At 38.7% G+C, this 24,822-nt stretch overlaps 1 protein-coding gene across 8 annotated transcripts in view; it reads right to left on the reverse strand.

Annotated features, from left to right (window-relative positions):
* The window catches only part of MCTP2 (multiple C2 and transmembrane domain containing 2), a 252,690-nt gene that overhangs the window by 177,640 nt on the left and 50,228 nt on the right, over window positions 1-24,822 (reverse strand). For all 8 annotated transcript variants that reach the window (XM_019945844.2, XM_033852092.2, XM_019945842.3 and 5 more), the window contains one exon: window positions 13,789-14,314. In XM_019945844.2, coding sequence (XP_019801403.1) covers window positions 13,789-14,256 — 468 coding nt within the window. In that variant the 5' untranslated portion in view covers window positions 14,257-14,314. The remainder of the gene's footprint in view (window positions 1-13,788; window positions 14,315-24,822) is intronic.

Genomic DNA, 24,822 nt, shown 5'->3' on the forward strand with positions numbered 1-24,822 from the left:
CTGATTTGTATTCCTTTTATTTCTTTTTCTTCTCTGACTGCCTTGCCTAGGACTTCCAAAACTATGTTGAATAAGAGTGGTGAGAGTGGACATCCTTGTCTTGTTCCTGATATTAGCAGAAATGCTTTCAGTTTTTCACCATTGAGTACAATGTTTGCTGTGGGTTTGTCATATATGGCCTTTATTATGTCGAAGTAGGTTCCCTCTATGCCCATTTTCTGGAGAGTTTTTATCATAAATGGGTGTTGAATTTTGTCAAAAGCTATTTCTGCACGTATTGAGATGATCATATGGTTTTATTACTTAATTTGTTAATATGGTGTATCACATGGATTGCTTTGCATATACTGAAGAATCCCGGCACCCCTGGGATAAATCCCACTAGATCATTGTGTATGATCCTTTTAATATGTTGTTGGATTCTGTTTGCTAGTATTTTGTTGAGGATTTCTACATCTATGCTCATCAGTGATATTGGTTTATAATTTTCTTTTTTTGTGACATCCTTTCCTGGTTTTAGTATCAGGGTGATGGTGGCTTCATATAATGAATTTGGGAATGCTTCTCCCTCTGAAATTTTTTGGAAGAGTTTGAGAAGGATTGGTGTTAGCTCTTCTCTAAATATTTGATAGAATTCACCTGTGAAGCCATCTGGTCCTGGACTTTTCTTTGCTGGAAGGTTTTTAATTATAGTTTCAATTTCATTACTTGTGATTGGTCTGTTTATATTTTCTAATTCTTCCTGGTTCCATCTTGGAAAATTGTAACTTTCTAAGAATTTGTCCATTTCTTCATGATTGTCCATTTTATTGGTAGTAGTCTCTTATAATCCTTTGTATTTCTGTGTGCCAGTTGTGTTTTCTCCTTTTTCATTTCTAATTTTATTGATTTGTGCCCTCTCTCTTTTTTTCCTTGATGGGTCTGGCTAAGGGTATATCAGTTTTGTTTCTCTTCTCAAAGAACCAGCTTTTAGTTTTATTGATCTTTGCTATTGTTTCCTACATTTCTTTTTCATTTATTTCTGATCTGGTCTTTATGATTTCTTTCCTTCTACTGACTTGGAGGTTTTTTTTGTTCTTCTTTCTCTAGTTGCTTTAGGTGTAGTGTTAGATTGTTTATTTGAGATTTTTCTTGTTTCTTGACGTGAGATTGAATTCCTATAAACTTCCCTTTTAGAACTGCTTTTGCTGCATTCCATAGGTTTTGGGTTGTCATGTTTTCGTTGTCATTTGTTTCTATTTATTTTTTAATTTCTTCTTTGATTTCTTCAGTGATCTCTTGGTTATTTAGTAGCATACTCTTTAGTCTCCATGTATTTCTTTTTTACAGTTTTTTTTTTCCCTGTAATTGATTTCCACTGTGGTCCAAAAAGATGCTTGATATGATTTCAATTTTCTTAAATTTTCCGAGACTTGAGTTGTGACCAAAGATGTGACCTATCCTAGAGAATGTTCCATGTGCACTTGAGGAGAAAGTGTATTCTGCCCCTTTCAGGTGGAATGTTCTATAAATTATCAATTAAATCTATCAGGTCTATTGTGTCATTTAAAGCTTGTGTTTTCTCATTTATTTTCTGCTTGCATGATCTGTCCATTTGTGTAAGTGGAGTGTTAAAGTCCCCTACTATTATTGTGTTACTGTCGTTTTCCCCTTTCATGGTTGTTAGCATTTGCCTTATGTGTTGAGGTGCTCCTATGTTGGGTGCATAAACATATATAATTGTTATATCTTCTTCTTGGATTGATCCCTTGATCATTATGTAGTGTCCTTCCTTATCTCTTGTAACAGTCTTTATTTTAAAGTCTATTTTATCTGATACAAGTATTGCTACTCCAGATTTCTTTTGATCTTCATTCACATGGTATATCTTTCCCCATCCCTTCACTTTCAGTCTGTATGTGTCACTAGGTCTGAAGTGGGTCTCTTGTAGACAGCGTATATATGGGGCTTGTTTTTGTAACCATTCAGCCAACCTGTGTCTTTTGGTTGGGGCATTTAATACGTTTACATTCAAGGTTATTATTGATATGTATGTTCCTATTACCATTTTCTTAATTGTTTGGGGTTTGTTTTTGTGGGTCGTTTTCTTCTCTTGTGTTTCCTGCCTAGAGAAGTTTCTTTAGCATTTGTTGTAAAGCTGGTTTGGTGGTGCTGAATTCTCTTAGCTTTTGCTTACCTGAAAAGCTTTTGATTTCTCCATCGAATCTGAATGAGATCGTTACTGGGTAGAGTAATCTTGGTTGTAGGTTTTTCTCTTTCCTCAGTTTAAGTATATCCTGCCACTCCCTCTGACCTGCAGAGTTTCTGCTGAAAACTCAGCTGATAACCTTATGGGGATAACTTTGTATGTTATTTTTTGTTTTTCTCCTGCTGCTTTTAATATTTTTTCTTTGAATTTAATTTTTGTTAGTTTGATTAATACGTGTCTTGGTGTGTTTCTCCTAGGGTTTATCCTGTACGGGACTCTCTGCGCTTCCTGGACTTGGGTGACAATTTCCTTTCCCATATTAGGGAAGTTTTACACTATAATCTCTTTAAATATTTTCTCAGAACCTTTCTTTTTCTCTTCTTCCTCTGGCACCCCTATAATTTGAATGTTGGTACGTTTAGTGTTGTCCCAGAGGTCTCTGAGATTGTCTTCAATTCTTTTCCTTCTTTTTTCTTTATTCTGCTCCTTGGCAGTTATTTCCACCATTCTGTCTTCCAGCTCACTTATTCGTTCTTCTGCCTCAGTTATTCTGTTATTGATTCCTTCCAGTGTATTTTTCATTTCAGTTATGTGTTGTTCATCTCTGTTTGTTCTCTAGTTCTTCTAGATCTTTATTAAACATTTCTTGTATTTTCTCAATCGTTGCCTCCATTCTATTTCTAAGATTCTGGATCATCTTTACTGTCATTACTCTGAATTATTTTTCAGATAGATTGCCTATTTCCTCTTCATTTATTTGGTCGTGTAGGTTTTTACCTTGCTCCTTCATTTGTGACATTTTTTTTTGCTGTCTTATTTTTTTGTTTTTTGATGGGTGGGACTGTGTTCCTTCCTGTCTTACTGGGTGTTTGGCCTAAGGCTTCCAACACTGGAGCTTATAGGTTGTTGGGTAGAGCTGGTTCTTGGTGCCAAGATGATGACCTCTGGGAGACATCACTCTGATGAATATTCCCTGGGGTCTGAGGTTCTCTGCTAGACCAGTGGTTCAGATTTGGAGCTCCCACCACACAAGCTTCGGCCCAACCCCTGCCTCGTGAACCAAGATTCTGTAAACTGTGCAGGGTGGCAAAAAAAAAAAAAAAGAGAGAGAAAAAAAAGAGAACAAAGAGTAACAAACAAATAACAAAGAGTAAAAACTAAAATCAGACTAGGAAACTAACAGGTATGTTAGAAAGAGTATAAAAATAAAAATATAGATGAAACAACAACTGGAAGGGAAAACAGAACCACAATAGTAAAATAGAGGAGAAGAAAAAAAAAGGGGGGAAAAAGGCGGAAAAGGCGTTGGCTGTGGAGGGTAGGGCCTAGGCAGAGGCAGGGTTTGGGCAGCCAGCAGGGCCTGTGCTTAGGACCCACAGGGCTGGAAAAGGCTGTGGGGGGTGTGGGGGCTGGGGCTTAGGCTCAACGGAACAGAAGGGGCCCCGGCCTATGGTCTCATAGGGTGGGGGACCCCGCCTGGGAGCCCAGCAGGCTTCCAGGGCCTGAGTGGGTAGGGCAAACACTCTCCACTCCTCTCACGCTCCTCTGGTCCTGAAGACCCCTCCTGCCTGTCTCTCCTGTTCTCCCCCGGCCTCCCTCCTGTGCCCTCAGGACCAAGACGGCCTGGAGGGGGCCTCTGAGGGCATAGGACTTGGCCCAAGAGCCAGGTAGACTTTCTGGGCCTATTAGGCAAAAGAAATGCTCAGTGCACTCCCCCCTGATCTGAGCCCCCAAGGGTCCATCCAAGCATGGTAACCCCTCCCCCCCCTCAGCCACCCCTCAAGGGTGCCAGAACTCTTCATCCTCCACTTCTCCTCCCCCCTCAGTCCCCCCATGTCCAACCAGTTCCCTTGGGGATTCCTCCCTTCTCCATGGGCATCAAGGTCCCCCACCAGCATCCGGCAGGCACCCTAGTTGTGGGGAGACGTGAACTCCGCGTCTTCCCACGCTGTCATGTTGACTCCACCCTCCATATTCAATTTTTATACAACTTTTTAGGAGGTTATTGATCATACAATCAAGGTATACACATTTCTTTTTCCCCACCCCCAAGACTGTTCACTTAAACTGATTACCCTGGAATATTATCTAATATACAAAATATAAGTCAGGTGTGTGTATGTGCATGTGTGTGAATACACATATTCACTACCTATCCACCAGCAAAGTAAAGCCCAACGCTTGTTTTTATAAAGTTTGAACTTTCAAACCCAGCCCCACCTATTCATTTATACCTTGCCTATGTACATATCTATATATATTTCTACGGCTAATTTCATGCTACAACACCAGAGTTGAGTAGTTACCACAGAGAGAGATCTATGGCTCACAAAGCTGGACCTATTCATTACCGGGTCCTTTACAGAAAATGTTTGCAACCTTGGTATAATGAACTTTTCTTACCATATTCAGTAATATTTCCTTACTGACCTTCCATAATTGTTTTCATTACCATTAGCAGTAGATACTTTAAAAGATTAACAGTACCCCCTTTACTTTGCTTAGTAGTTCATAACTGACAAACACACACTCCTATTAACTTCTTATAAGGAGTCTATGGGCTGTCATTAGTAATTTACAATGTACAAATTGGGAGCCAGAGCTAAGAGGCTAGATGGTTGCCAAAGAGAAGCAAGAGAGTTAGCCCTCCATCTGAGTCCTGGGTATCCACTCTTCACTGAACCACAACTGTGCCCAAAACCAGAAGAATGCAAAAGCAGGACACCTCATCTGACATACAGGCAGGCAGCTCTGCCCAATAGTAGACAAAACTCTGGAGTCACAGAGACTTGGATTTGACTTCCACTTCTGCTACTTCTTGGCTCTGTGTCCTTGAAAAGTTTACTTACTTAAAGTCCATGACCATGGGAACATCTCTAAAAGGGGCATAAAAAATATCCTTATAAGTTATTAGGAGAAAAATTCATTCATTCAAAGCTATCTACTGTGTACCTTCTTTGGGTCGGACACTGCACAAGGCTCTTTGTATAAAGAGTGAGCCCAATAGATGTGGTCCAATGAGATGACATTTACATTGCACTTTGCAGAGTTTCTTACACATAACCTCTCAGAGTGCTACTGGATTGGTGTTGCCACTATTATTTTTATTATTATGAGGACAGTGGATGTGTTTGGGAAGACTACAGAAAACAACTCAATGAAGGTGGTCAGCAACCCAAGTCCCTCCCTTCATTCTGACCATCCCTTCCTCACTGACACTGTTATGATGACAGATAGACAATCAAGGTATAACATATCTCGGGACAGTGCTGTCTTCCCCTCTCCACACAGCTTATCAACCTATGCCCACTTCCTCCACAGTTCCGATCCGAGGCAAACCCACTTATTGCTATTCCCGGTGTTCACAGCAGGTACAGCAAGCACCGCTATATGCTATTGATTCTTCCCGCCCTGCCTGTGAGCAACACGGCACCAAGCCCATAGGGTTCCTTTGAAACTGCTCATCCAGCACCCTGGGTAGTTGTTATGGTAGCAGAGTTGCCTGGCAGGATGGGAAAGCCCATGTGATACATCCTCAGAAGTAACTGACACCTCCTACCATCCTCTCCAGTCACACTGCTTTCCTGCTCTTCCTGACAAATACCAGACACACTCCTGCCTTCCTGGAACCTGCACACTGGCTGTTCTCTCCTTTAGAAATGCTTTGTCTCCAGATACGCACATGACTTGCTTCCTTGTCTCCTCTAGGACTTGGTGTAAATGTTATCTTCTCAGAAGAGATATTTCCTGACCACTGTGTTCAAAATGGTCACACCTCCACCTGAGCACTCCTCTGCTTTATTTTTCGCCATTACATCTATCACTTTCTGAATATATCTGTAGCCCGCTGCCATCTAGAACAGGATCTCCATGAGGAAATATCCTGTTGTCTCTTTTGTTGACTGCTGTGTCCCCAGTGCCTCAGGACAGGATCAGCACGTAGTAGGTATGGGAAGGAGGGGTGGAAAAAGAAAAAAGGGGTCAATCCCATGAAGCACCCTGGGACATGTTTACATATTTGTCTCACTGACCCCATTTATGTTGAGCAATGATTTCTGAGACAAAATAAAAATAGTAAAGAACACGTAATTGAAGTGTAGAGAAATTGACGCACTTGTTTAATTCTGAAAGCTGCAGGTTGTTTCCTCTCCTCTCTGGTTTGTCATTTTGCTTCTCTGCGGTCACTAAACTGAAGCTCTGTGGTTGCCAAGCAGTTTCTGGAACTATCCCAACAGGGTACTTCTCTAAACCACTCAGCTCATCCACTTAAACTTGCACCAAAGCGAGTTGTTTAAAACTCCAACTGTCAAATAAAGTGTTAGGGAAGGATGTACCCCATTGTGGGATTACATGGATGGTGGGGCGGGGATGGTAATAATCCTTCCATTCAGGATTACTGGCTATAGACCATGATAATAAGCCATTCCACCACCATAATTATCCCTGCATTTAAAAGGGCACAGTGGACAAAGAAAAACATACATCTTCCCTTGATGATCAACATTTTTTAGATTACCAGCTCTGAGTTCTCCCAACATGCAGATGTGCATTTCTCTAAAGCCCTAATGTACACAGTTTTATGCACAGGCTTTGGATTCAAACAGTACTGGATTTAGATCCTGGCTCTGACACTTACTAGCTGGATAACATTAGGCAAGTCATTCAACCTCCTTGGCCCTCAATTTCATGCTGAAAAGGTAACGATAAAAATAATAACGGTAATAAATACAACCATAATCATAGCAGTGAGTCCTTGTTAGGCACTTGTGACTGCCATGTACTGGGCTAAGGGCATTCTATTTTGCTAGCATCATGAACAGCAACCGTAACTACTCGGATTTACTCCCCAACCACTTGGGTCTTAACCTCAAAACACATCCTCTTCAGGCCTTTCCGACCACATACTCAGAGCAACCACTCCCCTCTCACCTCAACTGGTTGGTTATCTAGCACTCTCTAGAAACTGCCTCGTCGTGTTGGTCACTGTTTCCAGTACCTCATCTAATCTCAATTCCATCATCAACACTGGAGATGAGAACCAGAGGGGACTCTCTGTATTCTCTAAACACTTAACTGATTTTCCAAGGCATGAGAAAGTATCTTGCAAAATAACTACTGGCGGGGAGAATGCTGACACGAGAAGGAAGTAAGAAAAAAATAGCAAGATAAGAAGAAAAGAAGGAAAAATAAGCTACTCTCCCTCTGAGTCTCCTTAATTTTAGTTTCTTCATATTGAATCTGACATTGGAGAACTCCTTCAGAACTCATCTACCCACTCAGGGCCTCCATGTATCACCACCTTCCCCAACCAAACTGAATTTCTTATGGCCCCACAGCACCTAGCAGTCAACTTCAGACACAAAGTGAATCAAAGTATTTTACATAAGCAAGGTTTACAGAAAGGCTGGGAGAAGAAGACAGCTTCCAATCTGACAAGAGAGGCTGACTTCTACACAACTAACCAAATACAAGGTGGTGGTGGTGTTTGGCAGTAGGGTGAGATGCCCTAACTGCCTCCTAAGCCCCAAGTCTTGGTGATGAGACAAATGGAAATGAAACGGTAAGACTACCTTTTGCCCATCAGAGGTGGGACATACACAGCCACCTACTGGAGACAATCTGGTTGTCAGGCAACCATGATAGGCTATCAGGCTGAGTAAAAGTGACAACATACAACTATGGTAATAGTTGTTAATAAAATGACGTGTCAACCACAAAAAGGGAGAGGTCCTGCAAGGAAGCCTAGATAAAAGTTTGGACCTGCCCATTTGAACCCTATGGAGGGAAGAGGAAGCCTATCCCACAGGACTTTAGGAATCTCGGCTTCATTGGCAAAGCAGGTTGGCATGTGGAGATGGATGCAATGGGTCCTAGCAAACAAACTGTGTGTCAAGTTCTCATCTACAGCTCAATCCCTCCTGTGAAATGGACAGCACACCAGTGTAGAACCTACCCGTTGTCCATTCAGTGATTCATAGAGCAATGTCCTGACTCTATGTGACTTCTCATGTAAGCTGACTTCAGGGAGTTAATACACCTAACATGGATTTTTCAAGTATTTCCAGGCCCTGAAATAATTATTTTTCCCAGAAAGTTAATGAAGTAGGTGTTGATTGTGATCTGGCTTCCAAAGTAACTTGACAGCCTTGAAACAATGAGCTATTAATGTCAAAATGAGCATCAGAGTTTATATAGTACTTAATTCTCACTAAAAATTAGTTGTGATTGTCATTTGCAGCTTAGTCCCATGATCATTTGTTTATCATGAGTCGGTCCTCAGAGCCAGGGGGCCACTGGACAGTTAATACAGGTCTTGGAACTTGTGACCTTCTTAGGGTCTTATCCAATGACACTCTTGCCCAGCACCAATATGCCTTCACATCTTGACCTCCTCTACCTGTTCTAATCCCTTTCTCTCTACAGACTTGTACAGAAAGCAGGATGAAGTCAGCGCTCAGCAACAGTAAAAGTAGCGATGCTTGCAAATGAAGGCAGGAGGGTCATATTGATTGTAGAGTTGGGAAAAGCACCACAGAGAAGGAAGATTTCAGCTGGGCCTTGAAAGATGAGAGGAAGGAAGAAAAAAGGGAGGAGAAGGTGTAACATGGATAAATGAAAATTTCATAGAACATTAGAAGTAAAGGAAGTAAAACAGTCCAGCATGACTCAGTTTTTTTTCCTCTTGAACAAATAGGTGAATAATGGCAATGTTGCCAAGAAACGATGGTCTGTATCTGGGGGGAACTCCAGGTAGACAGTGAATTCTGTCATGAGACAAGGATTCTGTGGGGTATCAAGTACAATATGAATCCAGGGCTCAAGAAAGAGTCTGGAGACATGGAAGCAACCTAAATGTCCATCGACAGATGAATGGATAAAGAAGAGTTGGTACATATATACAATGGAATATTACTCAGTCATAAAAAGGAATGAAATTGGGTCATTTGTAAAGACGTGGATGGACGTAGAGAGTGTCATACGGAGTGAAGTAAGCCAGAAAGAGGAAAACAAATATTGTATATTAACTCATATATGTGGAATCTATAAAAATGGTATAGATAACCTTACTTGCAAAGCAGAGATAGAGACACAGACACAGAGATGAAATGTATGGATACCAAGGGGGAAGTGGTGGTGGGATAAATTGGGAGATTGGGACTGACATATACACACTACTATGTATAAAACAGACAACTAATGAGAACCAGCTGTATAGCACAGGGAACTCTACTTAATGCTCTGTGGTGACCTAAATGGGAAGGAAATCCAAAAAAGAGGTGCTATATGTATACATACAGCTGATTCATTTTGCTATACAGTAGAAACTAACGTAACACTGTAAAGCAACTATACTCCAATAAAAATTAATTTAAAAAAAAAAAGAGAGAGAGAGTCTAGAGAACCCCTTCTACCAGTGTGTCGTTTCTTCTAAACCTACCTCCTCCCGTTTTGGTTTTATGGATGGTTGGAGCACCTGCACTGACTATTCCAGTCTCCACCTGGTCTCTACATTCTCATATCCATTATTCCTCTTCCCTCACACTTAAATTTCTTTGCCTCAAATTCTTTCCCCCGTAACTGTCAGCCAACACTTCATTTCCTTTGCTGACACTGGCAGGACTAGAAAGTGACTGCAGGACATTCAGGCAATACTGCTGAAGCTCAACCTGGCACCAAGGCATCGGGCACTAAAACGTGAGACAAACCCCCATGGGTGCCTCAGACCACAGATGTTCCATCTCTCACCCCCCTCTGGAAAGCTCCACATGAAATAAGTTACACCAAGGATACTGGCAAACATCCTATTAAACTCGTTGTCCCCTGGGCTTGTCACATGCCAATCCCTACCTTCTTCCTCATTTCCTCCCCCATTTCATGAAAGCCGTAGAACTCTGTTTGCTCTTCATTAGGAAGAAACAGATAAACCAGATCTAAGACAAGGACTAACCAACTCCAGAACTCACAGATGACAGGAATTCAGCAGGGCTTCCATTCATTTTATTTTTTTAATAATTTTTATTGGAGTATAGTTGCTTTACAATGTTGTGTTAGTTTCTCCTATACCACAAAGTAAATCAGCTATATGTATATATGTATGTATATATATATATATATATATATATATATATATATATATATATATATATCTTTTTTTGGATTTCCTTCTCATTTAGGTCACCACAGAGCATTGAATAGAGTTCCCTGTGTATGTTTTATACATAGTAGTGTATATATGTCAGTCCCAATCTCCCAGTTCATCCCACCCCCCTTCCCCCCTTGGTATCCATATGTTTGTTCTCTATGTTCATCTATGTCTCTATTTCTGCTTTGCAAATAAGTTCATCTGTACCATTTTTCTATATTCCACATATGTGATATTATACGATATTTGTTTTTCACTTTCTGACTTACTTCACTCTGTATGACAATCTCTAGGTCCATCCATGTCTCTGCAAATGGCACAAAAACTACCATGTGACCCAGCAATCCCACTCCTGGGTATATACCCAGAGAAAACCAAAATTCAAAAAGATACATGCACCCCAATGTTCACTGCTGCACTATTTACAATAGCCAGGTCATGGAAGCAACCTAAATGTCCATAAACAGAGGAATGGATAAAGAAGATGTGGTACATACGTACAATGGAATATGACTCAGCCATAAAAAGGAACGAAATTGTGCCATTTGCAGAGACATGGAAGGATTTCCATTCATTTTAAAAATACATAAAGAACAGACTTGTGGTTGCTAAGGGGGAGGGGTTTGGGGGAGGGAAGAGGTGGGAGGTTGGGGTTAGCAGATGTAAGCTTTTATATAGAGAATGGATAAAAAACAAGGTCCTACTGTATAGTATAGAGAACTATATTCGATATCCTATGACAAACTACAATTGAAAAGAATATTTTTAAAAAGAATGTGTATATATGTACATATATATGTATAACTGAATCACTTTGCTGCACAGCAGAAATTAACACAACACTGCAAATTAACTATACTTCAATAAAAAATGTTTTAATTCATAGATAATAAATTCAGATTTTAAATGAGTATTCAACTTGGGCTCTACACCTGTCTAAATCTCTCTATATCTTCAGTCAATACTATATAAAAAGAGTTCCTTGATGGTATGATGAGTTTTTTCCAACAGCACAAAATAATGTTGACTTTAAATAATAAACTGAAGAGAAGTCAAAGAGAAGACACTAAGAAAAGCCCTATGAATGCACACACTGCCATCATTGATTTCTCTATTAAAAAAACATTGATGGAGCACATACCATGGGCCAGGCACGGAGCTGGGCCCTGAGCAAAGACAAGTTAGACAAGACTTCCCCAGTCACACCACCCGAAAATTAACATAGCCTAGTGCAAAAGAGAAGCAAGGGAGGGGCTAACTTCTGTGCCAAGTGATGAACTGGATCCTCAGGTAGTGGGAGCAGCCCACCCAATACAGGGGGAGGGAGAGGAACGGGGGAGGAGCAGTGGGTAGGTGAGATAGTACACCTGACCACAAGTGATGCTACAGGCCTGATGAGCTACAGCCCTGTCTCTCCATCCTCTGCAAACAGCTCACCAAGCAGATAAATGGCAATGAGGGGCCACGGAAGGCAGACTCAGTCTGTCTATGTCAATTATTTTAGGGCAGGAGAAGAGAAGCAGATTCTTTTTCAAGAAAGAAGTTTTTAGTTGTTGTTGTTTGTTTGTTTGTTTAATGGCTGAGTTAAATCACACTACTCAGAATAACCTAAAGGACTGCACATTCCAAGCTCTTCTGCATTTAGCTGGAGAAGAGAAAATAACCACTACCACCCATCTGCAAACCATCCATCCTCCACCATCACATCACTGACAGCCCTCAGCACAGCCCACAGTCACTGCAGATACACGTCATGTCAGAAAGCCCTCCAGCCTTCATTCAAGAAAGAGCAGAATGCTCACCACCCTTGACCACCACCCATCCACACTTCAGGCCTGTGTTTGTCATATTTCCTCACCTATCAAATCCTACTTATCCTCTGTGCCAACTTGAACACTGTCTCACACATGACAAGCCCTTGGATCCCCACATATGATCTCCTCCAACCTCTGAGCTGCCAGGAGAAAGGCTTGAATGTTTTGTACAGACAGCCAGCCCCAATATCTCTTTGCCTCTTATGCTACAATTAAGCTATGTCCTAATAGATCACAACTTGAAGGCAGGGTCACATTCTTATCCATCTCTTATTTCCAATAGAATCTTTATGATGCCCGAGTTAGAGCAGGCATTAAATATTTATAGTCAGCGAAATAGTTTAACAGCACTAACTTTTAAAACAACTTACTCTAACTTGAGTTTGTTAGCCTATCAAGGCCAAGAAGCCCTCCTATTTTTTTTCTGGTCAGTTAATAAGTAACAAGAAGATAAAGATTAACATTAGTATACAATTTAACATCTTACCTCCTTCATACTAAACTATGAATTAGGAACTACGTTTAAAAATTCACTTAATTTATATTTTGATTAGTGGAAAAATATATTTCAAATTTACAAATAACAGTAAACATCATAAAAAAATGTTACAAAAATAATTTCACAAATGTTAATGGTTATGAAACTAATAGTTAAGTCATTTAATGGTTAATGGTATCTTAACATAATAATGCTTCTGAAAGAATATGGTCTTCAAATATCCACAGTCCCACTCCCCAGTGAAATCTAATTGTATGGCATAATTAAGAGGCTTTGGTTCTAAAAATAAAATCAAAATTCCTAGTGGAATAACCAGTTTTGTCCATAATTATAACACTAACCTAGAATATAAAAAAATTAAGCCATTGCCTCAACACTGGAACCTACTTCCAGTGCCATAAATGTAAGATTTTTTTAAAAAACTGATTAAACCGATTATCCTTATAGTTATAGTTGGTCATCTGATGATTACATTTAAATTAAATTCATCCTAGAAATATAATATTTGCCGCATAATTATATTTGGTTATTTTTACCTTATAGAAATACTAAAGCTTTACAAAAATCACTGAATTGATAAGAATTTGTTTCCTTTAATATTTGGCTTTCTTTTCATTTTTAGAGGAGGCAAGTGAAGTTGCCCACAGGTAAGTGTGCACAGGAGCAGACACTCACGCAGGTACGTACTTGTGAAGGAGAAGAGAGTTCCAACTCTCTGGCAGTCAAAAGAAGACACATATTCTTACATTTCTTAGGAATGTGAATATGCTTTTTTGTCTGTGGGTAGTGGAGACAGAGAGATAGAAACAGACACACATTTCAGCAAAAAGTTAAAGTTATGCTCTTGATTTCTTTGCCAGGAGATGGAAAAAGGAAAACTCATCCAACAGGGCTTTTAATGCCTTGAAGTATTCTAGGAAGGTTATTTGTAATACTTTTAAAAGACATAGAGGTCAACCCCCAAACAAATGGGAACACTTGGTGCAATCAATATTACCTTCGTTTAAATTCTTATAAATGACATCCTCTCCATGCAAGCTAACCACAAAAATAAATCCTAACCAAATTTTTCAAGGGCACTGAATACACTTTTAAAAAAAGAAAAAAGAGAGACAAACAGGAAAATGCCCAGCCCTGGTCTCACCTCTGGCCCTTCTGGCGCATCCTCTCCAAGGGGAGTTTTCTGGAGCACATCAAAGATGCCATTGCTGGAAGCCCTCCTGTCCTCGACAGGAGAGGCATAGGTCTCCTGGGAGTCTGTTTCCACTACATGGAAGTGGCCTGCTTCTTCCTGGCTCCATTCCAATTCTTCTTCAGACTGTTTCAAAGAGCTACTGCTACTTTTGGGAACGATCCCTGCCGTCGACAGGCTGCTAGGCACCGAGGTGTAGGACGACTGGGGCCGGGAGTAAGGCCGCCCCTCGGGGGCCAAGGCCTCAGCCTCCAGGAGGTCAGGGACAGAGAGGCTGAGGCGACGGTCCAGACAATGCCTGGCCCGTAAGTCCAGGGGTTTGTCTGAGTTCTTTTTCACCTTCCTCTTGCTCAGGTTGATTAACAAAGGCCTGGTCCGCTGTTTTAACGAGTCCCAGACAGAAGGTTTATCCAGATCCATGGCTGCATGAAGACCCAGGAAGTCACTCTGGGAAAGAGTGCGTCTCTACAGGCCCTTCCTAGGAAAGAGAAGACAAAAAGAAAGAACATGAAGTTGCTGTCAGGGCACATCAAAGTGGAAAACATGACTCAAGAATCTTACCCTTCCATTAAGTGATCAAGATCGAAACATTTGATTGGTAACATCTACAAATATCAGGAAAAGCATTCTTATGGAACTGAATTTTTAAGATCTTTTTATCAGAGTAGTTACAGAAAAGTTAGAGCAATGAACGCATGAAACTATAAGGTTGACACAAAAAATGTGACATTAAAAGACTGTTTTCTGTGTTTGGCTTATTTCACTCATTGCACTCCAGGTTCATCTTTGTTGCTGCAAATGACAGAATTTCCTTCTTTTTATGACTAACTAATATCCCACTGTATATACCACATTTTCTTTATCTATTCATGCTTCAATGGCCATCTAGGTTTTTTTCCAAATTTTGGCTACTGTGAATAATGCTGCAGTGAAAAGGGATGCAGATATCTCTTGGAGATACTGATTTCATTTCCTTTGAATATATACCCAGAAATGGGATAGCTGGTTTAATTCTAGTTTTTCGTTGTTTAAGGAACTTCCATATTGTTTTCCGTAATAACTAGACCAATGTATATTTCCACCAACAGTGTGTAAATGTTCCCTATTCGCCACACCCTGGCCAACACTCATCTTTTTCTTTTTTATTTTTATAATCACCATGTATTTTTGAAATTTGCTAAGAGAGTAGATCTTAGGTGTTCTCAGCACACACACACACACACATAAAAATGGTAAGTATATGAGGTGATGGAGATATTAATTAACTTGATTGTGGTACTCATTTTGTAATGTATATTAAATTGACCACTGTATACCTTAAATATATGCAATTTTTATTTGTCAATTATACCTTATTAAACCTTGAAAAAAAACAGGAATAAAAATAAAAAGTAAATAAGAAGGCTTCTTTCTTATCTCCTCTCAAGAGAAAGCAGAGCAAAAGACATTTACTAGAAAAATAACAGCATCTTTTAACCAGTATGTTCAAGGGAGTCCCTTTCTATGTCTCTAAACCCAGAGTCAGCAAACAATTTCAGTACAAGGCCAGTTAGTAAATATTGTAGACTTTGAGCGTGAGATGGTGGTCAAACTACTCAACTCTGTTGTTGTGACACCAAAGGAAACACAGATAATACCAAAATGAAAGAGTGTACCTGTGTTCCAATAAAACTTTATTTATAAAAACAGGCAGCAGACTGTAGTTTGTCAATCCTGCTTTAAGCTTATCATCTTCCCTTCTAGAGTTAAGTGTGCACTTTGAAGGACAAACAACTGCTCATATCAACTAGGATTCCATCTAGTATCTTTAAAATTTATATTAAAATAAGGGTGAGAGGTCTGCCCTTATTCCAGTGTACCAGATCAGAAGAACTGGCAAAACTTCTAGAATGGAAATCTTAAGAAAAGCCACCTTCAGAGCTGCAGCTTGAGAATGAAAGATTTAGAGAAAATGTTTCCCACGAACAGTTGGGTGTGAGTGATAGGAATGCTTCACAGACAAATATGATACATTATGGTGAATGCCATGCAAGAAAGGAAGTAATTTAAGATATAACAAGGCGGACGCATTAGGAACCAGATTAAAATCAAATTTGGAGCAATAACCCTTATTCTCTGTGTCAAGTGCCTCAGAATAAATCTTTCCAATATGAAAAAGTACAGTGTGATCAAGTCACTCTAATTTGGCCTGCACTCACATTGCCACATTTGGTTGAGGACAAAAAAGACCAAGAACCATGGCAAAAAGCATTTTCAAAAATCAAGGACTTCATGCATTTGTACCCAGCCCAGGATATTTAGTCATTGGGAAGTCACTGCCTTCTGAAGATCAGGACAATATGACTCTACAGCTCTACAGCATCCCAGGATGAACTTGTTATCTTCAGTAGGCAATGCGGAGATGAATGGATTCTAGAGACAGACTCCACAGGTTGGAATTTTACTTTTTTATGTTCTACTTAGGTGTACTATCACACTAAGTCTCAATTTTTTCACCTATCCACTGGGGATTGTATCACCTAGTTTATAGACAAAATGCGATAAAGTGTTAAGCCCCAGTGTCTGAGTATCTGATACAGAGAAAGTGTTCAGTCAGGAAAAGCTACTTTTTATTACTACTGATAATACTATCATAAGGTCATATTTTGATATCTTAAATCAAGTTACTTAAGAGCTGTCTCATTATAATTTCCATTTTTATACATAAGTTTAAATATAACTACCTCATAGGGATCTTGTGAGGACTGAATGAGTTAGTCCATAAAAAGTACTTAGAATAATGCTTCACACAGAGTAAATATTTAATATTACAATGTTACCCAGCTTTTAAATTCATTTCATCCTGGGTCATTCCTGCTTTAAAATTTTTAAGTATTTTACAACTCTATGCTGCTTTTAAAACTGCTACTCTAAACATAAATTTGTATTTCACATTAGCAAGACACAAGTACATTATTTAATTCACATCTTATAGTTTAACTTGCAAATATGCTCAAAACGATTGTTTCTCTGTTCATCTAGAAATATTTTTAGTCAATCTGCATTTAATGGAGTGTTACATAGATATCTATTAGATCTAGTTGGTTGACAGTTTAGTTCTTTTATATTCTACTACTTGTTATTATTGAACAGGTGTTCGTATTTTAGCTATAACTGTGAATTTGTCTATTTCTCCTTTCAGTTATGTCAGTCTTTACTTCTGTATTCTGAAGGTCTGTTGTTTTTCTTTTATTTTTATTCATGGAAAGGCATTTTATTTTAAATATGGCAGTGTGTACATGTTAATCCCAAACTCCCAATCTATCCCTCTCCACAACCCTTCCCCCCACCCCCCCACTCCGGTAACCGTAAGTTCCTAAGTTCATGTCTCTAAGTCTGTGAGTCTGTTTCTGTTTTGTAAATAAGTTCATTTGTATCATATTTTTTAGATTCTGCATATAAGCAATATCGTATGCTATTTGTCTTTCTCTGTCTGACCTGCTTCACTTAGTATGATAATCTCCAGGTCCATCCATGTTGCTGCAAATGGCATTATTTCATTCTTTTTAATGGCTGAGTAATATTCCATTGTATATATGTATCACATCTTCTTTATCCATTCATCTGTCGATGGATATTTAGGTTGCTTCCACGTCTTGGCTATTGTAAACAGTGCTGCACTGAACACTGCGGTGCATGTCTCCTTTCAAACCATGTTTTTCTCCAGATATATATGCAAAAGTGGGATTGCTGAATCATATGGTAGCTCTATTTTTAGTTTTTTAAGGAACCTCCATACTGTTCTCCATAGTGGCTGTACCAATTTACATTGCCACCAACAGTGTAAGAGGGTTCCCTTTCCTCCACACCCTCTCCAGCATTTATTGTTTGCAGATTTTTTGATGATGGCCATTCTGACTGGTGTGGGGTGATACCTCACTGTAGTTTTGATTTGCATTTCTCTAATAATTAGTGATGTTGAGCATCTTTTCATGTGCCTCTTGGCCATCTGTATGTCTTATTTGGAGAAATGTCTCTTTAGGTTTTCTGCCCATTTTTTGATTGGGTTGTTTGTTGTTTTGATATTGAGCTGCATGAGCTGTTTGTAAATTTTGGAGACTAATTCCTTGTCAGTTGCATTGTTTGCAAATATTTTCTCCCATTCTGTGGATTGTCTTTTTGTTTTCTTTATGATTTCCTTTGCTGTGCAAAAGCTTTTGAGTTTAATTAGGTCTCATTTCTTTTTTGTTTTTTTTCCATTACTCTGGGAGACAGAAAAAGACATTGCTGCGATTTATGTCAAAGAGTGTTCTACCTATGTTTTCCTCTTAGAATTTTATAGTATCTGGTCTTACATCTAGGTCTTTAGTCCATTTTGAGTGTATTTTTCTGTATGGTGTTAAAGAATGTTCTAGTTTCATTTTTTTACGTGTAGTTGTCCCTTTTACCCAGCAACATTTATTGAAAGACTGTCTTTCCTCCATTTTACAGTCTTCCCATCTTTGTCATAAATTAATTGCCCATAGGTGCATGGGTTTATTTCTGGGCTTTCTATCCTGTTCCATTGATATTTATTTCTGTTTTTGTGCCAGTACTGAACTATTGTTTTTTGTATACATGTCACAGTTAAAACAGTTCTCTTCTTGCTGTTTAAATCCATTCTGACAATCTCTACTTTGTAGTTGGTTTGTTTAGACCATTTACATTCAATGTAATAATTGATATGTTTGTACTTAGGTCTAGGATTTTATTGTTTCCTGTTTGTTTCCTCTGCTACTTGTTCTGTTTCCTCTTTCCCGCACTGTTTAGATTTAAACATTTTCTTAGTGTGACATTTTAATTTATCAATTGTGATTTTTGACTATATCTCCTCATGTAAATTTTTGGTGGTTGATCTAGGGGTTACAACATGCAGAGTTAACCTTTTATCCTTTACTTGGAATCAATAATTCAGCACTCCAATTGGATTAGAAAAACCAAACCACAAGCATTTGTTTGCTATTGCTGCTATAATTTTTTTAAAAACCCACAAACTTAGTGGTTTATTGACATAAATTTATTACTTTTCAATTCTGGATGCCAGAAGTCCAATACACATTTCATCAAGCTAAAATCAAGGTGTTGACAAAGCTGCATAATTTCCTGGAAGCTCTGGAGAAAAATCCGTGTCTTGGTCATTCCACACAAAAAAGTCCTCATTTTCTTGCTGGCTATCAGCTGAAGGCCTATTGCAACTTCTAAAGGCTGCCTAAGTGCCTTGGCTCTCTTCTTCACCTTTAAAGACAGAAACTGCCATGAAAGTCCTTCTTAACACTGCAGCTCTCTGATGCAATCTTCTGCCTTCCTCTTCCATTTTTAAGGACTCATGTGACATGATTGGGTGAACCAGGATAGTATATTCTTCCCATCACAAGATTTGCAGCCATAAAAAGAAAAAAAAAGAACTTTGTAGAGTCGTTTAACATCTTTATTGGAGTATAATTGCTTTACAATGGTGTGTTAGTTTCTGCTTTATAACAAAGTGAATCAGGTGTACATATACATATACCCCCATATCTCCTACCTCTTTCATCTCCCTCCCACCCTCCGTATCCCACCCCTCTACGTGGACACAAAGCACCGAGCTGATCTCCCTGTGCTATGCGGCTGCTTCCCACTAGCTATCTGTTTTACATTTGGTAGTGTATATATGTCCCTGCAACTCTCTAACTTCATCCCAGCTTATCCTTCCCCCTTCCCGTGTTCCAAGTCCATACTCTATGTCTGCGACTTTATTCCTGTCCTGCCCCTACGTTCTTCATAACAATTGTTTTTTTTTTAGATTCCATATATATGTGTTAGCATACAATATTTGTTTTTCTCTTTCTGACTTACATCACTCTGTATGACAGTCTCTAGGTCCATCCGCCTCACTGCAAATCACCCAATTTAGTTTCTTTTTATGCTGAGTAATATTCTATTGTATATATGTGCCACATCTTCTTTATCCATTCATCTGTCAATGGACACTTAGGTTGCTTCCATGTCCTGGCTATAGTAAATAGAGCTGCAATCAACATTGTGGTACATGACCCTTTATAAATTATGGTTTTCTCAGGGTATATGTTGAGTAGTGGGATTGCTGGGTCATATGGTAGTTCTATTTTTATTTTAAGGAACCTCCATAGTATTCTCCATAGTGGCTTTTTCAATTTACATTCCCACCAACAGTGCAAGAAAGTTCCCTTTCCTATACACCCTCTCCAGCATTTACTGTTTGTAGATTTTTTGATGATCACAATTCTGACAGGTGTGAGGTGATACCTCATTGTACTTCTGATTTGCATTTCTCTAACGATTAGAGATGTTGAGCATCCTTTCATGTGTTTGTTGTCAATCTGTATATCTTCTATGGAGAAATGTCTATTTAGGTCTTCTGCCCATTTTTGGATTGGGTTGTTTGTTTTTCTGATATTGAGCTGCTTGTAAATTTTTGGAATTGATCCTTTGTCAGTTGCTTCATTTGCAAATATCTTCTCCCATTCTGAAGGTTGTCTTTTCATCTTATTTAAACTTTCCTTTGCTTTGCAAAAACTTTTAAGTTTCATTAGGTCCCATTTGTTTATTTTTGTTTTTATTTCCATTTCTCTAGGAGGTGGGTCAAAAAGGATCTTGCTGTGATTTATGTCATAGAGTGTTCTGCCTATCTTTTCCTCTAAGAGTTTTATAGTATATGGCCTTACATTTAAGTCTTTAATCCATTTTAAGTTTATTTTTGTGTATGGCATTAGGAAGCGTTCTAATTTCATTCTTTTACATGTAGCTGTCCAGTTTTCCCAGCACCACTTACTGAAGTGGCTGTCCTTTCTCCATTGTATGTTCTTGTCTCCTTTATCAAAGATAAGGTGACCATATGTGCGTGGGTTTATCTCTGGGCTTTCTATCCTGTTCCATTGACCTATATTTCTGTTTTTGTGCCAGCACCAAACTGTATTGATTACAGTAGCTTTGTAGTATAGTCTGAAGTCTGGGAGCCTGATTCCTCCAACTCCATTTTCCTTTCTCAAGATTATTTTGGCTATTCGGGGTCTTTTGTGTTTCCATACAAATTGTGAAATTTTTTGTTCTAGTTCTGTAAAAAATGCCATTGGTAGTTTGATAGGGATTGCACTGAATCTGTAGATTGCTTTGGGTAGTATAGTCATTTTCACAATGTTGATTCTTCCACTCCAAGAGCAGAGTATATCTCCCCATCTGCTTGTATCATTTTTAATTTCTTTCATGAGTTTCTTATAGTTTTCTGCATACAGGTCTTTTGTCTCCTTTGGTAGGTTTATTCCTATGTATTTTATTATTTTTCTTGCAACTGTAAATGGGACTGTTTCCTTAATATCTTTTTCAGATTTTTCATCACTAGTGTATAGGAATGCAAGAGACTTCTGTGCATTAATTTTTTATCCTGCTACTTTACCAAATTCATTGATTAGCTCTAGTAGTTGTCTGGTAGCATCTTTAGCATTCCCTGTGTAGAGTAGCATGTCATCTGCAAACATTGACAGCTTTACTTCTTCTTTTCTGATTTGGACTCCTTTTAATTCTATTTCCTCTCTGATTGCTGTGGCTAAAACTTCCAAAACTATATTGAATAATAGTGGTGAGAGTGGACAACCTTGTCTTCTTCCTGATCGTAGAGGAAATGGTTTCAGTTTTTCACCGTTGAGAATGATGCTGGCTGTGGGTTTGTCATATATGGCCTTCATTAAGTTGAGGTAAGTTGCCTCTATGCCTACTTTCTGGAGGGTTTTTTTTTTTTTCATAAGTGGATACTGAATTTTGTCAAACACTTTTCTGCATCTATTGAGATGATCATATGGTTTTTCTTCAATTTGTTAATATAGTGTATCACATTGATTGATTTGTGTATATTGAAGAATCCTTGCATTCTTGGGATAAACCTCACTTGATCATGGTGTATGATCCTTTTAATGTCCAGTTGGATTCTGTTTGCTAGTATTTTGTTAAGGATTTTTGCATCTATGTTCATCAGTGATATTGGCCTGTAGTTTTCTTTTTTTGTGACATCTTTGTCTGGTTTTGGTATCAGGGTGATGGTGGCCTCATAGAATGAGTTTGGGTGTTTTCCTCCCTCTGCTATATTTTGTAAGAGTTTAAAAAGGATAGATGTTAGCTCTTTATAAATGTTTGACAGAATTCACCTGTGAAGCCATCTGGTCCTGGGCTTTTGTTTGTTGGAAGATTTTTAATCACAGTTTCAATTTCAGTTATTGTGATTGGTCTGTTTATATTTTCTATTTCTTCCTAGTTCAGTCTTGGAAGGTTGTGGTTTTCTAAGAATTTGTGCATTTCTTCCAGTTTGTGCATTTTATTGGCATATAGTTGCTTGTATTAATCTCTCATAATCTTTTGTATTTCTACAGTGTCAGTTGTTACTTCTCCTTTTTCTTTTCTAATTCTATTGATTTGAGTATTTTCCTTTTTTTTCTTGATAGGTCTGGCTAATGCATTATCAGTTTTGTTTATCTTCTCAAAGAACCAGCTTTTAGTTTTATTGATCTTTGCTATCGTTTCCTTCATTTCTTTTTCATTTATTAACTGATCTGACCTTTTCTTTCATTCTACAAACTTTGGGTTTTTTTTAATCTTCTTTTTCTAATTGTTTTAGGTGTAAGGTTAGGTTGTTTATTTGAGATGGTTCTTTTTATCTTTTTTTTTTTTTTTTTTTTGCGGTATGCGGGCATCTCACTGTTGTGGCCTCTCCTGTTGCAGAGCACAGGCTCTGGAAGCGCAGGCTCAGCAGCCATGGCTCACGGGCCTAGTGGCTCCGTGGCATGTGGGATCTTCCTGGACCAGGGCAGGAACCCGTGTCCCCTGCATTGGTAGGTGGACTCTCGATCACTGTGCCACCAGGGAAGCCCAGTTCTTGTTTCTTGAGGTAGGACTGTATTGCTATAAAATTCCCTCTTAGAAGTGCTTTTGCTGCATCCCATAGGATTTGGGTCATCGTGTTTTCACTGTCATTTGTTTCTAGGTATTTTCTGATTTCCTCCTTGATTTCTTCAGTGATCTCTTGGTTATTTAGTAGTGTATTGTTTAGCCTCCATGTGTTTCTATTTTTTACAGATTTTTTCCTGTGACTGATACCTAGTCTTATAGTGCTGGGGTTAAAAAAGATACTTGATACAATTTCAATTTTCTTAAATTTACCAAGGTTTGATTTGTGACCCAAGATATGATCTATCCTGCAGAATGTTCCATGAGCATTTGAGAAGGGAGTATATTCTGTTGTTTTGGGATGGAATGTCCTATAAATATCAATTAAGTCCATCTTGTTTAATGTATCATTTAAAGCTTGTGTTTCCTTATTTATTTTCATTTTGGATGATCTGCTCCTTGGTGAAAGTGGGGTGTTAAAGTCCCCTACTATGATTGTGTTACTCTCGATTTCCCCTTTTATGGCTGCTAGCATTTGCCTTATGTATTGAGGAGCTCCTATGTTGGGTGCATAAATATTTACAGTTGTTATATCGTCTTCTTTGATTGATCCCGTGATCATTATGTAGTGTCCTCCTTTGTCTGTTGTAATCGTCTTTATTTTAAAGTCTATTTTGTCTGATATAAGAATTGCTACTCCAGCTTTCTTTTGATTTCTATGTGTATAGAATATCTTTTTCAATCCCCTCACTTTCAGTCTGTATGTGTCCCTAGGTCTGAAGCGGGTCTCTTGTAGAGAGTATATATATAGGTCTAGTTTTTGTATCCATTCAGCCAGTCTATGTCTTTTGGTTGGAGCATTTAATCCATTTACATTTAAGGTAATTATTGATATTTATTTCCCTATTACCATTTTCTTACTTGATTTTGGTTTGTTACTGTAGGCCTTTTCCTTCTCTTGTGTTTGCTGCCTACAGAAGTTCCTTTAGCATTTTTTGTAAAGCTGGTTTGGTGGTGCTGAATTTTCTCAGCTTTTGGTTGTCTGTAAAGGTTTTAATTTCTCCGTTGAATATGAATGAGATATGTGCTGGGTAGAGTAATCTTGGATGTAGGTTTTTCCCTTTCATCACTTTAAATATGTCCTACCACTCTGTTCTGGCTTGCAGAGTTTCTGCTGAAAGATCAGCTGTTAACCTTATGGGGAATCCCTTGTATGTTATTTGTTGCTTTTCCCTTCTGCTTTTAATATTATTTCTTTGTATTTTATTTTTGATTGTTTGATTAATATGTGTCTTGGCATGTTTCTCCTTGGATTTATCCTGTATGGGACTCTCTGTGCTTCCTAGACTTGATTAACTATTTCCTTTCCCATATTAGGGATGTTTTCCACTATAATCTCTTCAAATATTTTCTCAGTCCCTTTCTTTTTCTCTTCTTCTTCTGGGACCCCTAAAATTCGAATTATGGCACATTTAATGTTGTCCCAGAGGTCTCTGAGACTGTCTTCAATTCTTATCATTGTTTTTTCTTTATTCTGCTCTGTGGTAGTTATTTCCACTGTTTTATCCTCCAGGTCACTTATCCATTCCTCTGCCTCAGTTATTCTGCCACTGATTCTTTCTAGAGAATTTTTACTTTCATTTATTATGTTGTTCATTATTCTTTGTTTGCTCTTTAGTTCTTCTAGGTCCTTGTTAAACATTTCTTGTATTTTCTCCATTCTATTTCCAAGATTTTGGATCATCTTTACTATCATTACTCTGAATTCTTTTTCAGGTAGATTGCCTATTTCCTCTTCAGTTGTTTGGTCTGGTGGGTTTTTACTTTGCTCCTTCATCTGCTGTGTGTTTCTCTGTTTTCTCATTTTGCTTATCTTACTGTGTTTGGGGTCTCCTATTTGCAGCCTGCAGGTTCATAGTTCACACTGTTTTGGGTGTCTGCCCCCAGTGGCTAAGGTTGGTTCAGTGGATTGTGTGTGCTTCCTGTTGGAAGGCACTAGTGCCTGCGTCCTGGGGGATGAGACTGGATCTTGTCTTTCTGGTGGGCAGGACCACGTCCGGTGGTGTGTTTTGGGGT

This window comes from Tursiops truncatus, chromosome 2 (assembly GCF_011762595.2).
Source record: "Tursiops truncatus isolate mTurTru1 chromosome 2, mTurTru1.mat.Y, whole genome shotgun sequence".
NCBI lineage: Eukaryota > Metazoa > Chordata > Mammalia > Artiodactyla > Delphinidae > Tursiops > Tursiops truncatus.